We start from the raw sequence: 24,713 nt of genomic DNA on the forward strand, positions 1-24,713 counted from the left end.
TTGTGTATCATCTCCAAACTAGTGTACTGTGCATGTAGTTAACAATTTGGCATTGCATCGCTGCCTTGGTTTTCAGCCACTGCTAACAATCGAGACGTTAAGGGAGCTGGGAAGACACTCCAATGAATTTGCCGTCAAGAAAGTTTGTTCAATGCGTGAACGATTAGTGCCTGCGGAGGCTTCATTATAACCAGACGCGAATGGGAATATTATTCCCTAGTCTGCCATAATGAGCCACGATGATGACGTTATACCCTTTGATCACTTCAACATCAGTCGGTCAATATATGTAATGTTGCCCTTGTCTTGGCTTGAACAGACGGGGGCCGTAATCGATACCCGAATCTGACTTCTTCTTACCGTGTTTTAATATAAGGACACTAAAATATCTGCACCCATGAAAAGTATTAATGTAACGCATATAATGTAGGATTGTGGGTTTGAAGCCTATACAGAGCGTTGTAACCGGCGCTTCATGCGAATCCGACACTCTGGGTGTTTATAGCTGATACCACAATATGTTTGATAGCTGTTTGATTTGACATTCTCCTCTCGCAGCATTGTGACGTTATGAAATGCCAAACAAGTCAACTGATTTACTATTTGCACTTGGCTGCTTTCCAATACTATCTCGCCCCTTTTCATTATTTGTTTATGTTAGCTTTGCAGAATCATTTTATCCTTGTATGTGATGACGAATAAACCAGCTCGATTTTTCGATCAACACTGCTGCATGGTATGAGCGGATGACATGAGCTACTTCAGTTGAATTTATTGTTAAACGTACGCTAGGTTGATATCACGCGTTTTCAACTTAGAGATATTCGTTTCTGGTGACGATGATAAGGTGATTACAATCATTTATGGAATTGCTACAAACTTACGAAAGTATGGAAAGCTGATTGAGGTCACATGGTCCGTTGGACCTTGCGTTTAATTCGAAAATTACGAGATTATTATGCTAGTTGGTGCTGTTCTCCTCTCTCTAGCAACGAAATTGTTGTGGATGTGGGGAGGGGATGATTACACCCGAATGTAGCACTTTTGACCTATGCAGTCTCCATTTAGATACGACCATGTGGACCTGGTAAAATGTTTGTATAATTAATGATTGATTAGGTCAACAATATTGATAATTGCGTGTATATTGCTATAAATTTTGTATCCTCTCAGTCCGACTTCCTGTGCGGTATGTAATCAAAAGATATTGAACTCGGCTATACGCAGGCTACTAAACTAAAAGAAGCGCACGATATAAAATTGGTATTTTATCACTGTTCAATAATAATTCGGGATGGGATGTCAGTTGCCCTGTGGGGTCCAGATTGCCACGACATGAATATTCGGTGCCAGCACTTTAGGCACCCGTACAAATACATTTTTATATCGAAGTTTACGGTCAACATAAGGGCAATCCCTTTCGACTAATGTTTTCTCGCTGACGATCTTTTTGGCACACTTCTATGAGACCCATGCTCGCCCAAACTTCATATATCTTCTTACATCTTGGCGTGGTAATGGCCAACGCTTAGATGCCTACTTTCATGAATGATGCGTATTTTTTGTGGAGGAAGGGTGCCTAATAATCAAAACATTTATCTACATGAAATCGCGTATAGTGCGAGCAGAATTAAAAAGATGCAAAAAATTTCAAATAAATAGCGTATATTAATTGTTCATTCACGAAATAATATTTGGCACCCTTAATAAATACCGCGCTTCGTAGTTTCATCATTCTCCTCTTTGTTCAATATGTCGCAATGCATCTTTTGTACCGCACTGTACATTGTCTGGCTTGAGCGGAAACAATAATTTGAGCTAAATTAGAAATAAAAGTCGGGTGTCCGCGGAGGCTCGAGACGGTCCAAAGGGGGTCCGCAAGGACATAAAAGGTTGAGAATAACTGACGTAAGGTATATTCCTTATGCTCGCAACTGACAGAGCATCTTCAAGCGGCCTTGACACAAGCAAATCAACGACCTATCAGCTCAATATATTGGGTGCGAGAAATACTACAGAATATTTATCATGCTATAACCAATACATATATTTGATGGAGCTGTATTAAGGTAAAGCAGTAATTCTTTTTCACAATGTGTATCACGAGTGTTAAACAACATGTAACAATGATGTAGTGCCTTTTCGCCTTTGCTAAGAGCTAATAAGGGCCCAAATATTAGGAGTCGACATTAAAATCGTACTACCCGCGGTGTCTACCAAAATCGCAACTAGAACTTATGTTGAGTCATCACAATGGTGGTCAGCATTTTTTGTGTCGTCATTTTTTAACACAGTGTATAAATGCTTAAAATCCCTATATATACCGGAATGGTTCGAACTGAGTGAATCCTAAACAAAAACTATCATGTATGCAAAGCGGTGTCATTTTATACACGCGCAAAGTGGAAGAAAATATCCCCTATTGATTGTCGACTTAATGCCACTTTTAAAAATACGGGGTTTATACAGGGGTCAAAATGTCGCCATTGTAACTCTAAATTCCTGCTACTTCATGGCTTGATTTCTTTTGTAAGGGGCAAATGAGGGACTAATGAGCGTGGTCCCAAACGGATTTTCTTAACAGACGATAACAACTGAGGGAAAAATGTCGCCAAGAATTAGGGGGACACAAAATTGTCTCCCTATTTTTTTCGTCCCCCAACTGCTACAAAAATAAGTACGATTGTCTCCCAAAGTAGCCTAATAGGTAAATATATATATATATATATATATATATATCCATACATGCTTTCGCGCGCCTCAAACTGCAGAAGGGGGAAAGTCTATATAGAATATTTCAGGTCGAAGTCCAAGTTGTGTCCCTTGTTTATCCTCGAAATATTCCAGAAAGGTCTCAACGCTTACCAGTAATGATCATACAGTGGGCAGCGTACAAACTGCCGAGCTGAGCATAATCGAATATATGAGTGATTCGATTCTGAATCTAGTATTAAGCTTCAAGTCGAGTCGAGTACCACGGATTATGACTTTACCCCAGACTGAGAATGAATTGGATAGCCCAAATATGTAGCTTTTGTACGACCACAAATAGTATATTGCCAGTTCCAAATCACCTTAAAGATTATTCGGTATTAGCGGTCAATCAAGACAGAAACGTCATTACCGCTAACGTGCGTAGCTCTACTACACGTTTCGTATGTTGCGATACGGCCCAATCGAGTTCTACAGCATTCGACAGCGGGAAAGAGAATGGAAACTATTATTCTTGCTGGTAAATTAACTCTTCTGGACAAGGAGCGTATAATTTAAGTACTCCAGACTATCGGGAGACTTTAGAGACAAAGCCGTTTGTACCACTAGGCAGTGTTGGGATCAAGTCACTACCTTCGAGTCACGAGTCATCTCGAGTCATTGCACATATTGACTCGAGTCAAGTCAAGTCACTCGATTTTCGGAAGTGACTCGAGTCAAGTCGAGTCAAGTCAAGTCACGAGTCAAGTCACAATTCAAGACAAGCTGATTTTTCGAAGTGCGAGGCATAATTACGTAATAGAATTTTGATAGCTGTTTGAAAGTTGCCATTTATTTGGAATCGAGGGACGAATTTACAGTTAAATGAACATGCAAAAAGGCGTCGTATTGCTCGCGCATACGTGCTAAACTACGTATAAGAAACTGTATAGCGCGTCAGTATCAGCCAAATTGTAGAATAGAATACGAAACCTACAAACGGAATTGATACGAGCCCACCTATACACACCCGTGAGATACAATTTTAGCCTGCGCCGATGGTTGGCAAGTAATTTAAAGTAGATCAAAATTCGATTGAAGTCATACAATAGGTTTGGTTAAATTGAGTGAGTACCGACCACCGTCAGCAGTATATAAAACAGAGATAGATACTTTTGCCATTGGATTACATTCATAGTTTACGACAACGTAAGCTGTAAGCTCCGATCACTTTGTTTGCGGTCAATTCATTTGTGATAGATCAATGGAGGCCCAGTAAAACGCTCAATCAATGAGTCATTGCTCACTCTAAAAGGTCACACCAGCGTTTCGCGCACAATCTGAATGTATGCAAGATCAGCCATTTTTATCGACACCGTTACTTGATGATTTGAAATTGACTCGCAAATTTTGCTTCGAGTCACGAGTCAATCCACATTTCTGAAACGTCGTGTCAAGTCAAGTAAAGTCATTTTTTCAAAGTGACTCGAGTCAAGTCAAGTCATACGAAAAAAGTGACTCGAGTCATCCAAACACTGCCACTAGGTCGAGGGTTCTAGGCCCGGTGGATATACTCAGGTATCACTCAGATATCGCATGTATTACTCCGCATAATATGTGGACCGTGGAGTTTGTCTGGGGTACGTTCACGTTGTTCTGGCACGCAGGTATCATGTCTGGGTCATATCCGGGGTGAGTTGAAGTTTGTCTACTGATCAGTTTTCATGTCTTTGGTGGGTTCGATCGTCGCGCGGCAGCGAATTTAGGATTTCTGGCAATCGTATAGCTGGCGTCCGGAGTGAAGAGCTGGTCTTGATCGAAAGCTAGTAGTCTCACTGTTTCCGAAAATTCAAATTCAAATTTGATCATCGCAGCAGAACCTCACCCAAAATCACCCTCAAGATCCGAAATCTGCATGGTTCAGAACAATCAGACACAATAACCAATGACCATAACAATGACCAATTGCGGCACTCCGATTGTTCGGAAAATGCCTGTATTTCAAACCATAGATAACTAACCCATACTTAGACTTTGAAGATTACTGACGACACTCTGCGCTTCGGCAACGTCCTGGATTTGGAGGGAAATTTACAATTTGAACATCACAAGATTTTAGATTGGGAAATGCAAGCATCTTCATATATATATTGCATATGAAGATATTGAAAAGATGGAAGTGGAATGAATTAGAATTCGATATATCACTGCATTCTTGTAGCTGATCGGAAAGGCGTGAAGCTACCAAACCACCATTGACTGTAATACAAGCCTACTACTTGCGATTTCGTTGCAGATGGGCTGTTATCGTTGATATACAAGTAAAAGTCGAAGTAACGCCGTCAATTTCTAATCTATTGCAAGTAAAAGTTGCTATTGTCAAGGCATATGCATACTGTTTAGCGTTGACTTCAATTTAAGGTTGCTACTTTCAAAATTGTGAGCCGTATCTTCCAGCAGACTTGGACAATTAGATAAATTAAAGCGAAATGCCAGTAATCTAATTATAATCTAATTTCTGAAATGCTTCTATGCTGTGATTCTAATTTAATTTGTGAAATGTTCTTATGCTCTAATTCAATTTTTAATCTAATTTGTGAAATGTTCCTAAGCTCTAATTTTAATCCTAATCTAATTTATGGTTTTCCTGAAAATGCCTCTTCGTCCGAGGCATTTTGCAGCGGGTTAACACGAATATTCCCTTCGAGCAAAGAATTCCAGTGCCAAGCCGCCAGCGCTATCTTATAGTCAGCAGTTATTGTGACGGATAATAGCCTGCTAGCATCGTAGCTTGCAGTCTGCGAACAATATTCTAGTTTTTAAAACTTTACGTTGGTACAGCGCCGTGCTGACTAACATTGGCGATGTTCATGGTTACCACAAAAGAAGTAATATTTTATTAGGGTAGTGCAAATACAACAAGAAATATCATGATCGAAATCGTCGATTTATTTGGAACTGTGAGCTGCGCACAAAACCGACAACGCTTTCCAGGGACTAATGAATCGAAATTGGAGCGAGCTAGACGTTACTATGGATGAAAACTATCTCAACGTAAAGATTGATCTTGTGGGGACGTCGTATATGCTGTTTTCTAAGCGTTTCGATTTTGGCAGTGCCTGGGTCATCGCGCGTTGAGGCAATATGCTTATTGATATCAGCTGACTCTCCACCGATGGAAATGCTGTTGCTATCGCCGAAGCCGTTTCAACTAGTGTGGAATAGTGATTTTGGGCACAAGCGAATAGCTAATTTTGAAACAGCAACAATAACAATTTGAAACTGAAATCAATTTTAGCATTTCAAATGCTTTATTTCGCGTTCTTCCAAAATCACAAACCAGATCACCGGCTGCGATTGCGGTGACCCCTGGTATAGTACAAAACGAGCAGAGCTTGGTGTACTCTGTACAGACGTTAAACATTCTCGTGGTTATGGGAATGCACTGTGATTTGATATGAACTGAATTTTGCTGTATTTATTTCTCATTCACAATTTCATTCAATTCTAAGTTTTGCGAATTCGGTAATACTAATTCTAATCTAATTTGGAAAAAAATGTGTGGCTTTAATTTTAATTCCAATCTAATTTGGAAAATGCTGTGTAGCTTTTAAATGTAATTTCAATCTAATTTGGAAAAAGTTGACAATTTGCTGTAGTTGTCCAAGTCTGTCTTCGAGACCAATGTAATTGAACTAATGACGCTACAAATAGATCGGATCTTCGAAAATACATACGATTAACGTTACACTGTGGCTATTTCAAGTGACTATTATGACAATTTCAATCATAAAAGTGAGTTCACCTTTTCTCCAAACTGCTTGCTACTATTCCAAATCAAAATAATGAAAAAGAAGTACAAAAAGTACTCCGCTATTTACCGCCCCTGGCTATTATCGAGGATGTAAGTTACTGGGATAATTTCCAGTTATTGCTAAACGATGTTAGGAAACCTGTATATTGGCGCCATTTCGACTTTATGATTATTATTCACTGTTCACGATGACATTTAGGCACAAAGGTTGTGTAATCGCTCACGCAAAATACAAAATTGATACCGCATACAATTGAAAATCATCTTAATGTAGCCGTGAACTTTTTGGACAGTAATATAATGGATGCCGTAAAATGAGGCATTTCGCTGTTCCATTTGACATAAGTGAAAATGAGAAAATGTGATTATGAGACGTACGAGAGAACAAATAAAGAGATGGATAATCAGCACGTGAGTTTTCGATTTTATCACGGGGACTGAAAGACATACATCACTGGAGTCATAAAAACAATAAACTACCACACTACACATCTAACCAGGGCCGTAACAGCACTTCGCCAGCCCCCCCCCAAAACTTTGGTCGTGGGCCCCCATAGGGTTATAGACCGAACTTCTGGGGGGCTTCGCCCCCCAGAATCCCTCTGCCGATACCCTGTTTATCGATATTTATGATATGCGTTGGGAGTTTGTTTAGCGAATCAGCTTTTGTCGCCTAAGCGCGCGAGGCGCGGGAAATTTCTAGAATTCATGACTGAATCGGTCAGTATGATAGGGAATTGCATATATATTGTTATCAATTTTTATCTTCTCTCTGCTCACGTAATTAGATTTGCCGGTAGAGCTTAGTGAGGTGTGTTTGAAAAGGTAGGACCAGGGCCGTAACAGCACGTCGTCAGTCCCCCCAAAAAACGTTGGTCTTGGGCCCCCATAGGGTTATAGACCCCCTCCGAAGATACCCTGTTTGCCGCTATGTATCATATTGGGGGGGGGGAGTTTGTTTGCTGAATCAGCCTTGGTCGCGAATGCGCGCGAAGCGCGGGAAATTTCTAGACTTCATGATTGAATCGGTCAGTATGATCGGGAATGGCATATATATATATTGTTATCAAATTTTATCTTCTCTCTGCTCGCGTAATCAGATTTGCCGGTAGAGCTGAGTGAGGTGTGTTTGAAAAGATAGGACCACTGAATAATAATTAAACATCTTCGGGCGTATACCCGTTGGCAGGAACGAAACAGCACCTCGTCAGGCCCCCAAAAATCGTGGGTCTTGGGCTCCCATAGGGTGATGAAACGACCCCTCCATCACGTTGTTCGCGTTTGTCACGAAATCATCTGTGCTGTATTGTGAGCCAGCGCCAGGCGTGAAAATTTTCGATAATTTATGATAAAATCGGTCAATCTGATCAGCGATTGCATATATATTATGCTATCAATTTATTGTCCTCTCTGCTCACGTAATTAGATATACCGGTAGAGTTGAGTGAAGTGTCTTGAAAGCGGAATGGTCCGTAAATAATAATTGAACATCTTCGGGCGGGCGGACCCGTTGATATGACTTCGTTATATGATGTTATTTCGTGACTTCCAGTTTGCTATATCAAAAAATATAGAATCGCCCAGACGTGGGCTTCTAAACTGAGAGACGCACACGATTTCAAATTGGTTTTTCTTCACTGGCATAAATTTTTTCCCAGCGGGATGGTATTTGTCTTGTGAGGTTCAGATTGCAAAGACAGGAACATTCGGCGCCAGTCATTTAGGCGCCTATGGACAATTAAAACTATATGTATTTTGTATAACGATTAACGAAGTCTTCGGTCAGCATAAGGGCATATACCTTTTCGGCCAAGGTTTTCTCGCTGCCGATCGTTCTGGCACACTTCTTGGAGCGCATGTTATATTGCCTAAAAATAGATTGTATGTCTGAGTGGGTCGTGTCGTGGTAATGGCTCAATACCCAATAATAAAGATAAATGATTACTTGAATTCGCGCGCAGCGCGACAAATTTTTGAAAAAGTACTCTATGATTTGTGCTAATTCACGAAATAATTTTGGGCCCCCTTCGAGCTCGCCCCCCCAATTGGGGGGTTTGGGGTGCGGCAGTTACGGTGCTGCATCTAACTATACATATAGTACATTCCTATGAAATACTGGTGCGTAAAACAAACTGTGCATCAACATCTGAATTAAAAGAACAACACTAATAAAATGTGTTTTTTTTACAAATTGCGATAGGTTAAACTAAACATTTATTGCAAATAAGAGTGACTTCTGACGTTCGCATTCAGATGCCAGTTCAGAAAATGCGCGGTTTCACCTCAAGCTCAACTTGTGTCGCGGGACGCACCAGTCAACTGATTCCATAATGTTGCCGAAATCCATGACCATATATTTCGCTTGCACAATGTATTATCGAGCTCAACTATTATATACATTTCGGATCATAGGGGCTATATTATTCTAGCTACTCCGTTACTTGCGAACAACGGAACAGGCGAAATACAATGATTGGTTGTAAACAGCTAAAACAATGTCGCAAGCGACGATCGAATTTTGCATATTTCTATGCTCTGTTTGTTTAATTCGTAATCTGTCCCTGCGTATGCGTTGTTAGGAATAGAAGAGATTTGGATCATTATCATGAAATCGTGATACCGGTTTATCTGGGGGCAGAAACTTTTGGGTGAGAATTGATACAGCGCTGCCATCATGAATATTTGAATTATATTTTGTTTAACTATATTATTCTGCATGTAACCCGCTGTATTTCCTACTAAAAATCTCAACTTTGTTAGAAAGTTGCTGGATAATACAAGCCTTCAATAATAATCAATCGTCAGATTATATTTTAATCTGAACAAGACACACACAATGTACAATGCAATAAGACACAATGCGATGTAATGAACAGATAGGAGGATGCCGAATGACCAGTTCCGGTCTCTTAAACTGGCATCCACGTCGGCCCAGGCCCGATGTCACAGTTCCTTTTTCGATGTATGTATGTATATTGGGGTTATGGTGCTTAGCAGCTACGGCCTTGTGCACCAGACCAAAGCGTTGTAGGCATGTGCACTAGATTCTACTGTTACCTTATAGTTGCCTCTCGGTGAGGAAAACATAGTCAATCACCGGCAAAATTGTCTAAGGGTTGCCGAGAAGTGACACAATGTCTATGGGCACATGGTTTTGTAGTGCTATGTCCTTAAAATAGTTACGCTGTGAGCTATATCGAGAACATTGTAGCAAGAAATGCTCAACCGTCTCTATAACGCCACATGTTGCACAAAGGCCAACGTCGTGACATCCAATTCTATGTAAGTGCCCGTTGAGTTTGCAATGCCCAGTCTGAAGCCGTAACAATATTGCTGTTTCCCGTCTTGATAGTCCCAGTGGCTGCGAGATATCATTGATGTGTATCGTGATTGGACATTATTATTACTTAATTACAATTACTGAATTGTGTTGTACTGCGTCGAGTAAACGACGATAGTCATTCGTTTTCTGTTGCCCTGCACGTCAGGACCTTCTGTTATGTTCGCATGAATAAAGTCTTAAGTTAGTACATTACATGGCGTTGTCGGCAGGACCCATCTAAAAGAAAGGACACACAAATTATCATAGATGGCTACGAGAGGAAAACAAATGGAGGAACTGCTCGAACACTTGATTGGAGAATCAGAAAAACGCGAAAAACAAAGGGAAGATGAGTTGAAGAGATTGGAAGATCACCACAAAGAGGTGTTGCAGCGCATGGAAGCTGATCACAAAGATGTCATTGCATCTCTTTTGGGGCAACTTAAGGTTAACTCAGAACGTTCGGAGAAAACATCCACTCACGTGTCTCCGAATAAACCACCAAGACTTGAGGCAGATATTGACATAAAAGACTTTCGAGGGTGGGAGCAATTATGGGCGGATTATGCAACAGTTATGAGATTAACGAGTTTACCGAACGGCGAACAAGTTTCCCACCTTAAAGGATTCTTTTCCTCAAAATTACTGGACACACTTATACACGTAATTTATCCACAATACTCCGAACAAACCGATCTAACGGTCAACGATATTCTAGAACGAATCTATAAATACTTGAGAGATCAGCGGAATGTTGCTCTTGATAGAGTGGAGTTTGAAGAACGCAAACAACGAGCTGGCGAAAGCTTTGACTCATTTTATATGGATCTGAGGAAGATTGCCAATAATTCCGAACTTTGCAAGCATTGTTTTGAAACGCGTTTGACAACACGCATTATTTCAGGCGTCATATCAGGAGAAGTGAGGAAACGTCTGATGCAAACCAAATCCTTTCCCAGTTTGAAGGAAGCTGTGGACATATGTCGGAGTATGGAATCGGCATCCATAGGTGACCAAGCCTTGGCGACTGCAAGTTCAGAATGGAATGGGCATACTGTGAGCAAAGTCATAAGGAGCAGGAAACCAGCGAGCAAAGAGGCGAACACATGTCGGAATTGTGGGCTACCTCATGCAGAAGCCGCTAGATGCCCAGCAGAAGAGGCAATATGCTTCTCTTGTAGAAAGAGTGGACATTTCTCTCGAATGTGCCAAGCAACAAACTTGCCGAAGAATATGGTGATAACATGCTACAATCTATCGGGGCGTGTCGTTGGAAGAGCACCACCATCGGTATTCATTACTGTGTATGATGTTCGAGATCGTAATTTGGGACGGCATGCCGTGTTGCCTGACAGTGGAGCGGGAATTTCAATCGCGTGCGAAGAGTGGATCATGTCGATCGGATTGAAACGTGCTGATTATTCCAAGCCGCCTTGCGACGCTGTCCTCGCTGCAAATTTACAACCGATGAAATGCGTAGGATATGTTGTTTTGAAGATGGAATACGGCGGTAGAAAGGTGACTCTCGAAGTTCTCATCTGCAATGATTGCGAAGGAGCGATGCTTGCGTGGTATGTTTGCAGGGAGCTTGGAATTCTTCCGGCAAATTATCCGTCTCCATTACCTATTGCGAAACAAGTAGTTACCGATAAACGAGACATGTTACGTGAGGTTATCGGTGATATACCTACAGAACCGGACATGGCTGAGATCTGTCGAATCGAGCAACGTATATTCCAGCATTTTGAAGACGTTTTTTCTAACGATGCCAAGCTGTCGCCTATGACGGGTGCTGAGATGAAGATACATGTCAAAGAAAATTTTGAAGCCTATGCCATACACGCTGCACGAGCGGTTCCGTTTCCTCAAAGGGAAGATGCGAAAAAACTTATCGACGAGATGATAGTCAAGAGTATTATCGAACCGGGCAGCTCGCCCACAGAGTGGTGTCATCCGATGGTACTGGTTCAGAAACCCGGTGGAGGTATACGTTTATGTGTTGACTTGACCAAATTGAACAAGTTCGTGAAACGTCCGGGATACCCTTTGGTGACAGCAAAGGAAGCTGTCGCGCAGATACCGAACAACACGAAGTACATGAGCACGTTTGATGCAACACACGGATACTGGCAGCTCCCGCTAGAGAAGGACTCTCAATTGCTCACTACGTTCATGACTCCTTGGGGAAAATTCAAATTTCTGCGCGCACCAATGGGCTTAGTTTCAACGGGAGATGAATACTGTCGCAGAGGGGACGAAGCACTGAGAGGGCTCCAGGATGTTGCAAAAGTCGTTGACGATATTCTCGTTCATTCCGAAGACTTCAAGTCACACGTCCATCGAGTATGGAGTTTGCTGCAGCGGTGTCGTGAAAATAAAATAACGTTGAACCGTAAAAAGACAAGATTTGCAAAAAGCGAAGTCAAATTTGTTGGATTCATTATATCCAAGGACGGAATATCTGTAGATCCTGATAAAGTGAAGGCGATTACAGAATTTCCGGCTCCAACCAACATTACAGAATTACGTAGCTTCATGGGAATGGTGAATCAATTAGGGGAATTTTCGAAGGAGATAAGCACAGTGGCAGAGCCTCTTCGCTGTCTACTCAAAACGAGAAATGAATTCATCTGGTCAAGAGTACAGGCCGACGCATTTCGGAAGACGAAAGCAGCATTGACTAACACGCCTGTATTAGCAACATTCGATCCGAAGTTGCCCGCGAGTTTGCAAACAGATGCATCCAGGACAAGAGGTTTGGGATACGCTCTATTACAGTTGCATGGTGATACATGGAGACTGGTTCAATGCGGCTCCCGGTTTCTAAGTGAGACAGAATCGCGATATGCGATGGTAGAGCTGGAGCTTCTCGCAGTTGTATGGGCAGCACGCAAATGCAAACTATTTCTGACAGGATTGCAGCATTTTGAAGTGGTTGTCGACCATCAGCCGCTAGTTTCCATTCTAAATGCCCAAACGTTGGATTCCATCGAGAACCCACGACTCAGCGACTGAAAGAGAAGTTATCTGCATTTGTATTTACGACGTCGTGGAGGAAAGGAAAACTTCATGCCATTCCTGATGCATTGTCAAGAGCGCCAGTGCAAGACCCAACAAGAGAGGATCAAGCAGCGGAAAGAGACGACGCCGCTTGCATGGCATGCCATCTCACGATCAAGAGCCAAATTTTCAGAAGCGAGCAAGCGGGTGGATCGTTGAACGCACTGGAAGACCCGGTCTTATCGCGCATGAGACAAGTTGCACTCACTGACAATAATTATCAGTCATTAATCGAGATTATCCGAAAGGGGTTCCCTGCTAAATGCGAAAACGCACCTACTGCCGCGCAGCCGTATTGGAAGATTCGGAATGATCTAAGTATAGACGATGGCTTGGTTCTATACAATGCGCGAATTGTAGTCCCGTGTGGATTTAAAGGAGAAGCGCTTGCACGATTGCATGATGCTCATCAAGGCATAGTCAGAATGAAGAGGCGGGCGAGACAAACTTTATACTGGCCAGGTATGAGCACTGACATAGAGAATGTGGTACAGTCATGTGGGAGATGCCAGGAATATTTGCCAAGTTTACCAAAAGAGCCAATGGAAATTGAGCTATCTCCTAGCAGAGTTTTTGAAGATGTCTCAACCGACCTCTTTTCATATTGCGGAAAGAAATACCTCGTGTACACCGATAGGTACTCCGGTTGGCCGAGCATCTGTGAATGGGACAAGGATCCAACCTCTCGTCAGGTAATCAGAGTAATTCGCAAATTCTTTTCCGACACAGGTGTTCCAGTGCGTTTACGAAGCGACGGAGGACCGCAATTCTCTCCGAATGACTTCAGAAAATTCATGGACCGATGGGGTGTTAATCATGTTGTATCGACGCCGCATTACGCGCAATCAAATGGTCTTGCGGAGGCTGCCGTTAAGTCCATGAAATATCTTTTGGCTAAAACGTCGCCCAATGGGGATATATTTTCAGATTCATTTCAGCGAGGTTTGCTAGAGTGGAGAAACACGCCAAGAGTGGACGGACGTTCTCCGGCACAAATTCTTTTCGGACGCCCACTTCGCACCTGTTTACCGGCACATCACAAGCTGTTTGCACCAATGTGGCATAAACTAGCTCGAGATTGTGATTCCAAAGCAGCGGCTGTGAGGACGTACAATGAGGATCATTATAACAGGGATGCACATCCGTTGTCGCCATTCAAAATAGGAACTTCCGTTCGAATTCAAAACCCGATCACCAAACGTTGGCATCATCGCGGTATCATTGTTGCCATTGGTAAGTTTCGGGATTACTTGGTTAAACTGAGCAGCGGGCGGATATGGTGGCGAAATCGACGATTTCTGAGAATGGATCACGTTTCGCCAACCACAGAGGAGGGAGAGAAGTGGGAGATGGATGATAACCACAATCAACCACGTCGAAGTTCGCGCAATCGACGATGCCCTGAACGTTATATCCCGGGGTGAATGTACAGTACGCTTCGGATGAAAGAGGGGAGATGATGTGTATCGTGATTGGACATTATTATTACTTGATTACAATTACTGAATTGTGTTGTACTGCGTCGAGTAAACGACGATAGTCATTCGTTTTCTGTTGCCCTGCACGTCAGGACCTTCTGTTATGTTCGCATGAATAAAGTCTTAAGTTAGTACATTACAATCATGTGCGGCGTGAATTCGCTAGTAGATATTTTCGGAATCATTCGTTTCAAATTCGTTTTTCCATCTTTCGTGAGTTGGTTCTTTGATAGTTATTTTGGCCTCTGGTAGGAAGAGTGGGATGTCACTGGATGATCGTTGTGTTGGAAACGTAGCCGCTTCCTTGGCGAGTTCATCGGCTATACCGTTGAATCCAATCCCCCAGTGACCTGGAATCCAAATAAATGTAATATTTATCCCATTACGATCAAGATATCTGCATGAAATTAAAATATCCTCGACTATAGCGCGTGCATTACTGGTTTTACGAATTTTGAGCATAGTTAAGGCGCTCAAACTATCTGATAAAACTGCAATGCCGCAGGCCTGGTATAGATCTTCGGCGCACGACATCAATTATCCAATTAAGACTCTCGTTTATAGCGACTAATTCTGCTGTTAGGATCGATATTCTGACATTTAGGGAGGATTTATGCGAAACCTCGAATGATTTAATATAAAAACCGGCGCCACAGCCATTTACACTCTATGAACCGTCGGTATAGACGTGTAATCTATCCCTGTAGTTTGCGTATATATCTTCTTCTCTAGTTTGTTTGCTGATTTCCGGGTGATCTGATTTCTTGATCTCCCGTGAAAGACCTATGTCTACAGTACATCCAGGATTTTCCCAAGGGGCCATAGTCGATGGTCTTATTTTCTCAATGTGGAGATCTACGAGCCCGTTTCTTGTAAGCATATTAAACGTAATAAAATTCTCAGAATCTGGGAAGATTTCTTGCCAGGCGTCTTCGACCAGGGCTTCACAAGGGTTGTTATTTTGCGACTTTATTGATGCGCAGAAATTCATGCATGCCTGGTAATGTCTTAAATGTATTGGTGCTTCGCCACACGAATGCTGAAGCGCGTATACGGGTGTCGAAGCCATAGCTCCCGTGCATATCCTAAGAGCTGCATTTTGTATCTTCTGGATACCCTGTGCTACGGACTTTGTGGACATCAAATATGCTTCGAAACCATACTCTATGAGTGGGCTTATTAACGCTCTATACAGTGTAAGCAGGCATGACGTTGAGGCACCCCACGTCGTCCCGCACAATACTCGCAAGACGTTTAGTCGTTTTTCCTTTTTCGATGTTGGTCTTATCCATTCCGCGGATCTTTCTTGCTCTTTCCCTTTTTTGTGAGCGCACTCTTTCATAAGGGTCTTTTTCTGGGCTTCACTGTTTCAATCTATCGGAATTGAAATCATCTGACGGTGACGGGAGGGATGCGGCCCGCGGACCGAATATTTGACACCCCTGTAGCCTACTACACCAGTGTTGCCAACTCCGGATGGAAGAAAATCGCTAAAACTGGTGTCAAAAATCGCTAGATAGCGCTAAATATTGAGAAAAAAGCGCTAAAAAATAGCGCTAAATCTGCAAAAGGTGCTAAAGGTGTTAAATTGAACCAATATATCGATATATTCTTCTCAGCTATATTTTACTCGTCTGGGGCCAAAGTCACTTATCATATTTATAGTTCATAATACGTAATAGTCATATCTAACCGGGACAAAACGGCAGTGCATTTCGATAAAGCAGATCGCTTTGCGCAACGATCGCTATACGTGAACACTGACCAGGTTTGCAGGCATAACCGCTCACTATATCAGCGTGCCCTACTCGATGCGTCCGTGAATACGTAATGCGATGTACCGTGGTTATGCGCTTGACTTCTTCTCTAAACTGTGTTGGAGTTGGCCTACTTGAACACGACATGCGACTTGACACACGTGTACACGACATGCGACTTGACCCGACACAACACGGCATTGAAACGGGTTTGTTTGCCACTATAAGTAGAGACCTTAAGAAAATAATCCGAGGACCAACCCGGTGTATGAAATGTAATTAATCTGGTCTTAAACGAATGACCAGACATTGGAGCGACCTCAAAACCGCCCCCAAAGCCTGGAAATCGGCATTGATAAGAACAATCGCTGGACGAAATTGGTCATTGTTATGTTCATTGTGTTGCAGCGGTGCCATTGTTGGAGCAATAATGCCGGTTTTCAGACTTTGCGGGCTGTTTCGGGGTGCATGGTTCCATTGTCCGTACGAGATTTTATTATGTATTTTCGAAATCACTGCGACACCATCTTTCGATCATGGCCATTGGCCAATTATATTAAATTTCAGCGTTCAGGTCGCCAGATGTAGCACTGCCAACTATGCTACTTTTAGATTACTCAGCAAGAAGGGACACTGTTTGCCCATGCGTAACCGCCAGGAGTTGCGTATCTACTATTATCTATTAGTAGGTAGTAATCTGTAATTATATATCACCGGATTCCGAACTCTGGTGACCGGTATAGCTAATGCAGTCGTCAGCCAGAACTGATCTTTAATGGTTATTTTCGGTAAAAAAGCGCTAAATAATCGCTAAATACTTTTTCAAAAATCGCTAGATTTATCGCTAGGCGCTAGATCCATATTTTTTGGCGCTAAACCGGATGAAAAATCGCTAGATCTAGCGCGAAAATCGCTAAATTGGCAACACTGTACTACACTGTACGCGTGAATTATATTGAAAACTTGAGATCAAGGCCGCATTATAGCTTTAACCAAGACGTTTGAATATTGTTCGTCTGGAATCGAATAAAAATAACAAAAATATTGCATTTTGTTTTTGCAAATCAACGATAGTATTGTATTTGGATTTCTTAAAAAGTCAAATAATTATTGATGCAGATAAGGTCCTGATTCAATATGGGAAAGGTCCGTATTCGGACCGCGTTCCGCCAGTTGAGAAGTACTGGTCTGCCCTATCTCGCCATCCCATCTCATTGCGTATTGTGTATCGTATTGTACATTGTGTGTCTTGAGCGGATGAAAATATGAAAGCTTACGATTATTATGAGTTGGTTTGGCGGTGTCATATCATATTTTCAATATTTGCTAACAGAGCGAAATTATTGAGCTATATGGTATTTCCGACGTCTATGATCACGTTATCTTCGTTCTTTGATAGCAAGCGGATATTATTCCAATTTTCGTATCCATTCATTCTTGTTGCGATTCTCCGCACTTTGGACAGTTTGCAATTCTTCTCAATAGCATAGCAAATTCCCCTCCGAATTGCTGACATAGCCTCTAGTATTGGTTGTCCAACTGCGGCCACGCTCCTTCATATAGTTATGAGCGACTGCAAGCTGATGTTGAGAACGCCAGAAATAGGATATGTAGTTATGTTCCAGATGACGCATTTATCGAATACAGTGGATATAGCGCGCCGTAGCACTGCAATTATGAGGACAGTTTTTGTTTTAGCATTAGCTATATAGGCCGACATATGAAAAAAATATTGCTAGTCGTAAAGCGTGAATGAGTGTGTGGTCAGGAAAGGATAAGTCGGCTGGTTACAAATTACCTGTCGTGGACAACAACACACTTTTATGTAGGCTATTTATGTGCAATTTCTCTATTTTCGATTGTTGTGATTTTGTAGTTATATGATTGTGTTGTGAATTTCCAGTTTTGAAGTGGGATATTTTAGCAGGATTTATAAAACTGGGGGCGTTGAAAAATGCGTTAGATCGCACGACTTTCTGAGAGTAAAGACTAGAAGTAATCAAAGTAGTCAAGAAGGCTACTCAAGTAAAAGTAGAAGTAACAACGCAGTATTTTACTCGAAGTGGCCCCAAATCACTCCAAGCAGAAGAATATTATGTTGTGTTTAAAACAACATAAAGTAATGAATTTTGAAAAGCAGTAGAAATACGCTTTCATGAACTGTCAACTGCGAAACTGACATATGCGGAGGATGCAAAGTGTGGATTGTGCTGCTGCATGGCATGCAGGAGATAGGTGATATTTTCAGCAGCATAAAGATTCGGTCGGGTCATAATATAGATAACTTACCTAGGGATGGATGGCAACACGTCACTCACGGTTGAGTGGCCACTACCCAGATGCGGCTGCCAATGGCTGGTCGCTTCGCAGAGAGTTATTGTATGCAAGCGGCTGGGCAGCTTAATGTCTAGGTGGATTCGGACTGTATTGCCACTCTGACACCACGCCTGGGACACGATCGGACTTTGTGCTACTTGAACATCATATCTAGGGTAAATTCAGACTATTTTTGTCACTATACCGTGCAAACATTTCACAGATATGATGTCCGCGAGCATACACCAGACGTCATGTCCGAGTCAGTAGTAACACAGTACGATCGCACCAAAGACATGATGTCCGAGTGGCAACACACTCCGCTTCTACCCTAGACATAATATCCGAGTGGCGGAACACAATCCGAACATACCCGAGACACCATGTCCGAGTGGCAGTGGAGTAGCATCCCATTTATTCAGAATCGGCTGCTCGGAATCTCCGATGTGCGAAGAATGCGATGTCATCGAAACAGTCGAACACTTTTTGATATCGTGCATTAAATACGACTTTCATCGATCATTTTTAATAACCTATTGCAATCAGTTACATGTACTGTTCACCATACGCAACCTACTCTCGTCATCGCAATTGTCCACCGCCGTCGCTGAGTTCGTGATAAGTTGTAATAAGTTCATTTAGTTACTGCTTGATTTGGATTTCCTGACGACCGTGGCGCACAAGGCCATACATGGCGAAAAGCACCACTCATGTTTGTAATAATAATAATGATAATATTGTCCGAGTGGCAACACAGTGTACAAATCTACCTCAAACATGATATTCGATTGGCGGAACACGGTGCGAACATACTCCTGATATAATGTGCGAGTGGCAACAAAGTCAATACACGCCCCAGACGTGGTTTCCGAGTGGCAACATAGTAAACGAATCTACCCCAAACATAATGCTGTCCGGCCGCTGGCATGCAATAACTATCTACGAAGCGACCAGCAATCGGTGTAGCTGCTTCTGGGTACTCAAGCGGGAGTCAGGTGTTGTGGATCTAGCCGTAGCTAAGTTATCCATAATCCTCACCGCCGGATAACAGCGGTAGACTGCTGAAGTTAGTTGTTTCTCAAATCGATAAGAAACCGGGTCGATCCAAAGTAGATGTATATACACATCTCTGTTTTCACGAGAAACTATTCCGGAAGTTTCTTTTGGTTTGGTATCATTCCGATGACTTAACTTACCATTTTTTCCGCTTGATAACATACTCTGGGTATCCATTGCCAATGAAAATTTTACAGATGTACCCAAGAACAAGTCATCAACGCCCGAAGGACCAAGGTGCCGATTAAATTGATTTTACGACTTTTTGGGCACCTTGGTCCACCTGGCGTTGATGATTTGGTCTGAGGACAGTTTGAATTATGACTTCGAGTACATCCGTAAAATTTTCATTGACAATAGATACCCAGAGTATGTTATCAAGCCTACAATAAATAATGAGTTAAGTCATGGGTGCAGCGAGCTCTGTTCGAGTGTACCACTCCAATAAATTCCGAAAAGGTGGCTCACATCAGGAGGAGCCACATCAGATTGTTTCAACCTTTTCTTATATATTTGTCATGAATTGACTATTCTTTACGATTAACTTTGCACGTGGTGCATCAGACCTTTATCGGTGATATGCGCCACTTCATTTTTTACCATCTAATAATAACATCAGAGGTGGTCAGTAACGAAGTACTTCTACTTTTTTGAAATACTCAAGTAGTTTTGGGCTACTTGCCGTACTTACTCAAGTAAATCGAATTCCCCGCTACTTCTACTTCTACCTCGTTATATTTTGTCATATTTAGTTATATTTTGAGATCTCATTGTTTTGAAATCCATGCACCCCAATTCGCAAAAACCTTCGTCACACATGTTTCATAGATCTGCGATATGAACAACTGACTGTGTCGGCCTTTCATATTTCATACATGCCCGTGATACGTAGTATCTTTTCGATATGCTAGGTTCAGGTCGCGAGATGCCAATGAAACTCACATTTGGGTCGCGGTGAAGAAAGTTTGAGAACCTCTGTCTTATTAGTACAGTGTCGTGCTATACGTTCATGGTTGGTGAGGCACTGACCTCTTTAGAGTCAGATTTAGAAATATATAAACCCGAAATGGTAGCTGATTCAGTTGACAACTTATTTCGTGTCACATTACCACTCTTTACATATCCTCCATTAACGGTGAGTGTAGACGGAAAATGCATAGCAGCTACATCAGTAAGACAATTTATTTGCTCTGCAGTACATGTTGACCGTCGCAACTATACGATTCATATTCCACCGTCGGTTTGCGAAGTCGCGTAAAAGCGCTTTGCTTTCGATACTAAAACCGTTGCCTTTGATACGTTGTTATCTTTTACTATTTGATAAGTTGCGTGATATGTTTTATGCTTTATTCAGAACTCCCATAGTTTTGTGATAGAAGTAGCTGTCTATCTATTGCCGATACTTGCAAAGTCTCGCGGCTTCCGTTATCGTCACAAAGCTTTCGAATCACAATTGAAAAGTCATGACGAGAAAGCGGAAATTCATTCAGCATTCGCATTGTCAGGACGATAGCAAAAACCATTTCTGCGAAATTTGTGGAAAAGAGTTTACTAACAATGCTAAGGTGAAACGGCACCTGAAAATTCACGTGGCTGCTCCTGAGCATATATGTGAAATATGCGGTAAAAGTTTTGCGGGGAATGGTGCGATAAAAAGACATATGAAAATTCATGTGGATGTTACTGAGCATCAATGTGAAATATGCGGGAAAGAGTTTAAACGAAAACGAAGTTTACAAAATCATCTCACATTATTTCATATCGGCGTGAAGAATTTTGTTTGCGAGATTTGTGGGAAAACATTTGCTTACAGTCATGGTATGAAAGATCACATGCTGTTAATTCACACCACGGATCACGGAGAATATAGATGTGATATATGCGGAAAGGATTTTCGCACTGACTCCCTTCTTAAAAGACATGTAAAAGTTCACAGAGACGTCAAACACACGTGCTCGGTATGCAATAAGGAATACACGAACAGATGTAATTTGTTGATGCACCTACGGTTGCATTTTGCTATAAAAAAGTTCGTATGCCAGATTTGCGACAAAGCTTTTGTTAGCGGTGTGGACATGCGTCAACACATGAAAACGCATTTTGATGTCAAAGAATACTTATGTCATGTATGCGGAAAAGAGTATCGTTTTAAAGCTTCACTTATAAAGCATACAGTTAGTCACATCGGCGTGAAGCGATATTCATGTACGATATGCCAGATGGAATTCTACTACAAATACGATCTAAGAAGACACTTGCAAATTCATACCATCAATAAAAGAAAACCTGTATGCGAAATTTGTGGAAAATTGTATAGTACGATTTCTAATATGAGAGTACACATGAAAAGACATACTGCTCCAAACGAATATAGATGTGATATTTGCGGGAAGGGGTTTCTTACTAAGTTTGAGATGAAACAACACATGAAAAGCCACAGCGACGCCAGACAACATCGATGCGATATTTGCGTTAAGGCATTTCGTTCCGAAAGGTTTTTAAGACGGCATCTTCTGGTTCATTCTAATGCGAGGGAATTTGAATGCGAGATATGCGGCGAAGCATGTGTACGCCTTCGGAATTTGAGAAGTCATATGAAAATTCATAGACGCGGAAGAGAATATGGTTGCGATATCTGTGGGATGCAATTTCGTTCCAAGTCCATACTGGCATCTCATTCCGGGATACACTACGACGTAAAACCCCATCAATGTACAATATGCGGGGAGAAATTTCGTCAGAAAAGTGGACTGGAATTCCACGTGCGAGTGCATTTGGGTATAAAATATTTTGTCTGCAAGGTATGTGGAAAAGCATATACTAGCAATTCTGGGCTGATATCACACGAGAAGACGCATCTCGATCGGAGATAATTCATATGTGATGTGCGTAAAAAAAGAATGTCGTTTTACGAAGCCCTAAAGCCCACATGCAAAATCATGTCGATATTTAAATTTCATCTGCTAAATTTGTGGGAAAAGGTTTACTCTCAATAGTAGCATGAAAGGAGATGTTGCAGAACTAGTCGGCGTTGGTACTTAAGTAGAAACCCTACCGAAAATTTCTACGCAATAATAAGTAGAAGTTGCGATTTTCAGGACTCGTCAAAAGTACTTGAAATGGATACAGAATGTGAATATCTGAGAATCATTCACGTCAGTAATTTCGTGAAGTAGATGTGTTCACTGGGTCGCATACTTTTGCAACCTGTAATTTAGTTGTATCGTATATGTTTGCACTGTCGGTGAACTTATCATTCGGAAGTTTACAGCTTGTAGCCGATATATAGGCCTACCGTAGTAGACGACCCATCGTCTGCTCATTGTGAATCATAAACGGTCGAATGAAACAAATAGGTTGGCATGGTATAATGCTCAACGTACCACAATATCCTAACTGAAGTAAGACTGCGTTGGCATTGGTTCTTCTATCAAGAAGCGCATGTTGAGAAATTGGGATGTAGATTGTCAGAATGAAGCAACACGGTGTGTCACCAGCTGTATACGCACAACATCAGTGTTGCCAGCCAACAACTGCTGCTGTTGAGCGTTCTTTCTCAATTCTTGACAAGCTACTAGGAAAGGACAGACACTTTCTACCCGAGAATGTAGGAAAGTATCTTTCGTTGTACTACAACAAATTTTAAATATTTCTACGATCATGCGTGATTTAACTACTGAAATTACTAATACGTCCAGATTTCGCTCTAATAAAGTTCTTTCATTTGAAAAATTTGTCAGTTTTCAAGTCAAATGTTGTTTTCAGGCCAAGATACTTCGTAAGGACAGACAGTTACAACCACAAATAATGATAAGTAGTACTTTTCTAGCATTATGTGCACAGACGCCTAATTTACATACATAAAGGCAACATTTTGTCCAAATTAAGTTTTTAACGTGAAAAATGTTAAAATTTTCATTTTTTCAGGTCAAAATCCCCCGCTTTTAGGTAAACAATAAATCGCCCCACTAATGACATTGCAAACAGTTGCAATTAATATATCCAGTTACTGTGACACAGGGCTTCTTCCCTCATAGCAGTGCTGCAAACATATGCCGAGACTAATTTGTAACGAACAAAATCTGAAGTCTTAAAACTGAAGTGCTTTTGCCTAAAAAATGTTAAGTGGAAGTTTAAGTAGTCCAGAATCATAACCACATAAAAACATCTGATATCTCATGATGTTATAGAGAGAGATTCATAAGAATTGCGTCATACCGTTATACTATCGATTGATGTAAAATGTATATACATACATACATACATGCATTGTTCCAACATGATTGCATTATTGCACATCGTAATTTTAATTGTGCCAATAAAAACAATATGTCGTTGGAGCGGTAACAGCTAACGTCGTCGTTGCTGTGGTGTATGTATAGCCTACCTACTGAGGAATCCAAATGTTGGGCCGCGAGATCGGCGGACATGTATTCTGCCAGAGCGGATATTCATTTCGTCGTCAGAGAATGTACTTCTTAGGTTTGTGGCAAGCACTTGCAGACGGAGGCACGTCTGGATTCAATTTTAATGCGGGAATAGAGCTGTATACAAATAGGGAATAAATAGTGGTTTAACGCACTTTGTTTAGAACATGTTTTAAACGGTGTTTAAATAAAATGCTATTTGAATTTTTTTTAAAGTTGTATAATTATGCCAAAGTTGTGTAAATACCTTCGAAAAAACATGCAGTATGAGCCTATGGAGATTTTGCATCCAATATAGTCGACAAACATGATATGGAATGGTTCAAAGATAATTTTTGGTCCGTTTAAGACAGGAGCCGGAAGTCTTTTTGGTCAAAGGAGTCATCGTTTTCCTATTGTCAATGTCACTGCACAGTGGCGTCACAATTTAAAGTTGCGTGACGTCATAGCTAAAACAACAATGAAGGACATGTTTCAAAAACGAGTCATGTTTTCAACATGTATTGTGTTGAATTGAATTTTTGTTTTATATGCAACCGTAGTTACAGTAATCATTGAAGTGACAGACGATTGCATAAAGAAAAGATGTACCAACCGCTTCGAAGCTCATGCAGTACTAAAGAGAATATGGTTTCCAAAAAGTACAGACAATCGCCAAGTGATGGTACAAACTTTGTTACTGAATCAATGGGGCATTGTTTTCAAGGACAAGAGTGAATCGCACTTGAAAAATTCGGACTGGCTTTGTTAACACAGGCAAGCCTCCGTGAAGTAATTCGATCTGCAGCATCG

General features: G+C 41.5%; 1 protein-coding gene and 1 long non-coding RNA gene across 2 annotated transcripts in view; one reads left to right on the forward strand and one right to left on the reverse strand.

Annotated features, from left to right (window-relative positions):
• The window catches only part of LOC145440140 (uncharacterized), a 122,383-nt gene extending 114,032 nt beyond the window's left edge, over positions 1-8,351 (reverse strand). The window contains exon 1 of the long non-coding RNA XR_013915435.1: positions 8,307-8,351. This is a non-coding gene — a long non-coding RNA (uncharacterized LOC145440140). The remainder of the gene's footprint in view (positions 1-8,306) is intronic.
• Positions 8,352-20,392: 12,041 nt separating this feature from the next.
• On the forward strand, positions 20,393-23,677 carry LOC145440908 (uncharacterized). Its single transcript, XM_080318681.1, has one exon. The coding sequence runs from the start codon at positions 20,958-20,960 to the stop codon at positions 22,365-22,367; it is 1,410 nt and encodes a 469-aa protein (XP_080174807.1). The 5' UTR covers positions 20,393-20,957; the 3' UTR covers positions 22,368-23,677.
• Positions 23,678-24,713: the final 1,036 nt, after the last annotated feature.

This window comes from Botryllus schlosseri, chromosome 6, assembly GCF_051294905.1.
Source record: "Botryllus schlosseri isolate E-star chromosome 6, Bs_hap1, whole genome shotgun sequence".
In the NCBI taxonomy this organism is placed as follows: Eukaryota; Metazoa; Chordata; class Ascidiacea; order Stolidobranchia; family Styelidae; genus Botryllus; species Botryllus schlosseri.

Bases quoted from the DNA above. Each gene is read 5' to 3' on its own strand.
- LOC145440908 (XM_080318681.1), top strand. From the start codon at position 20,958: ATGACGAGAAAGCGGAAATTCATTCAGCATTCGCATTGTCAGGACGAT.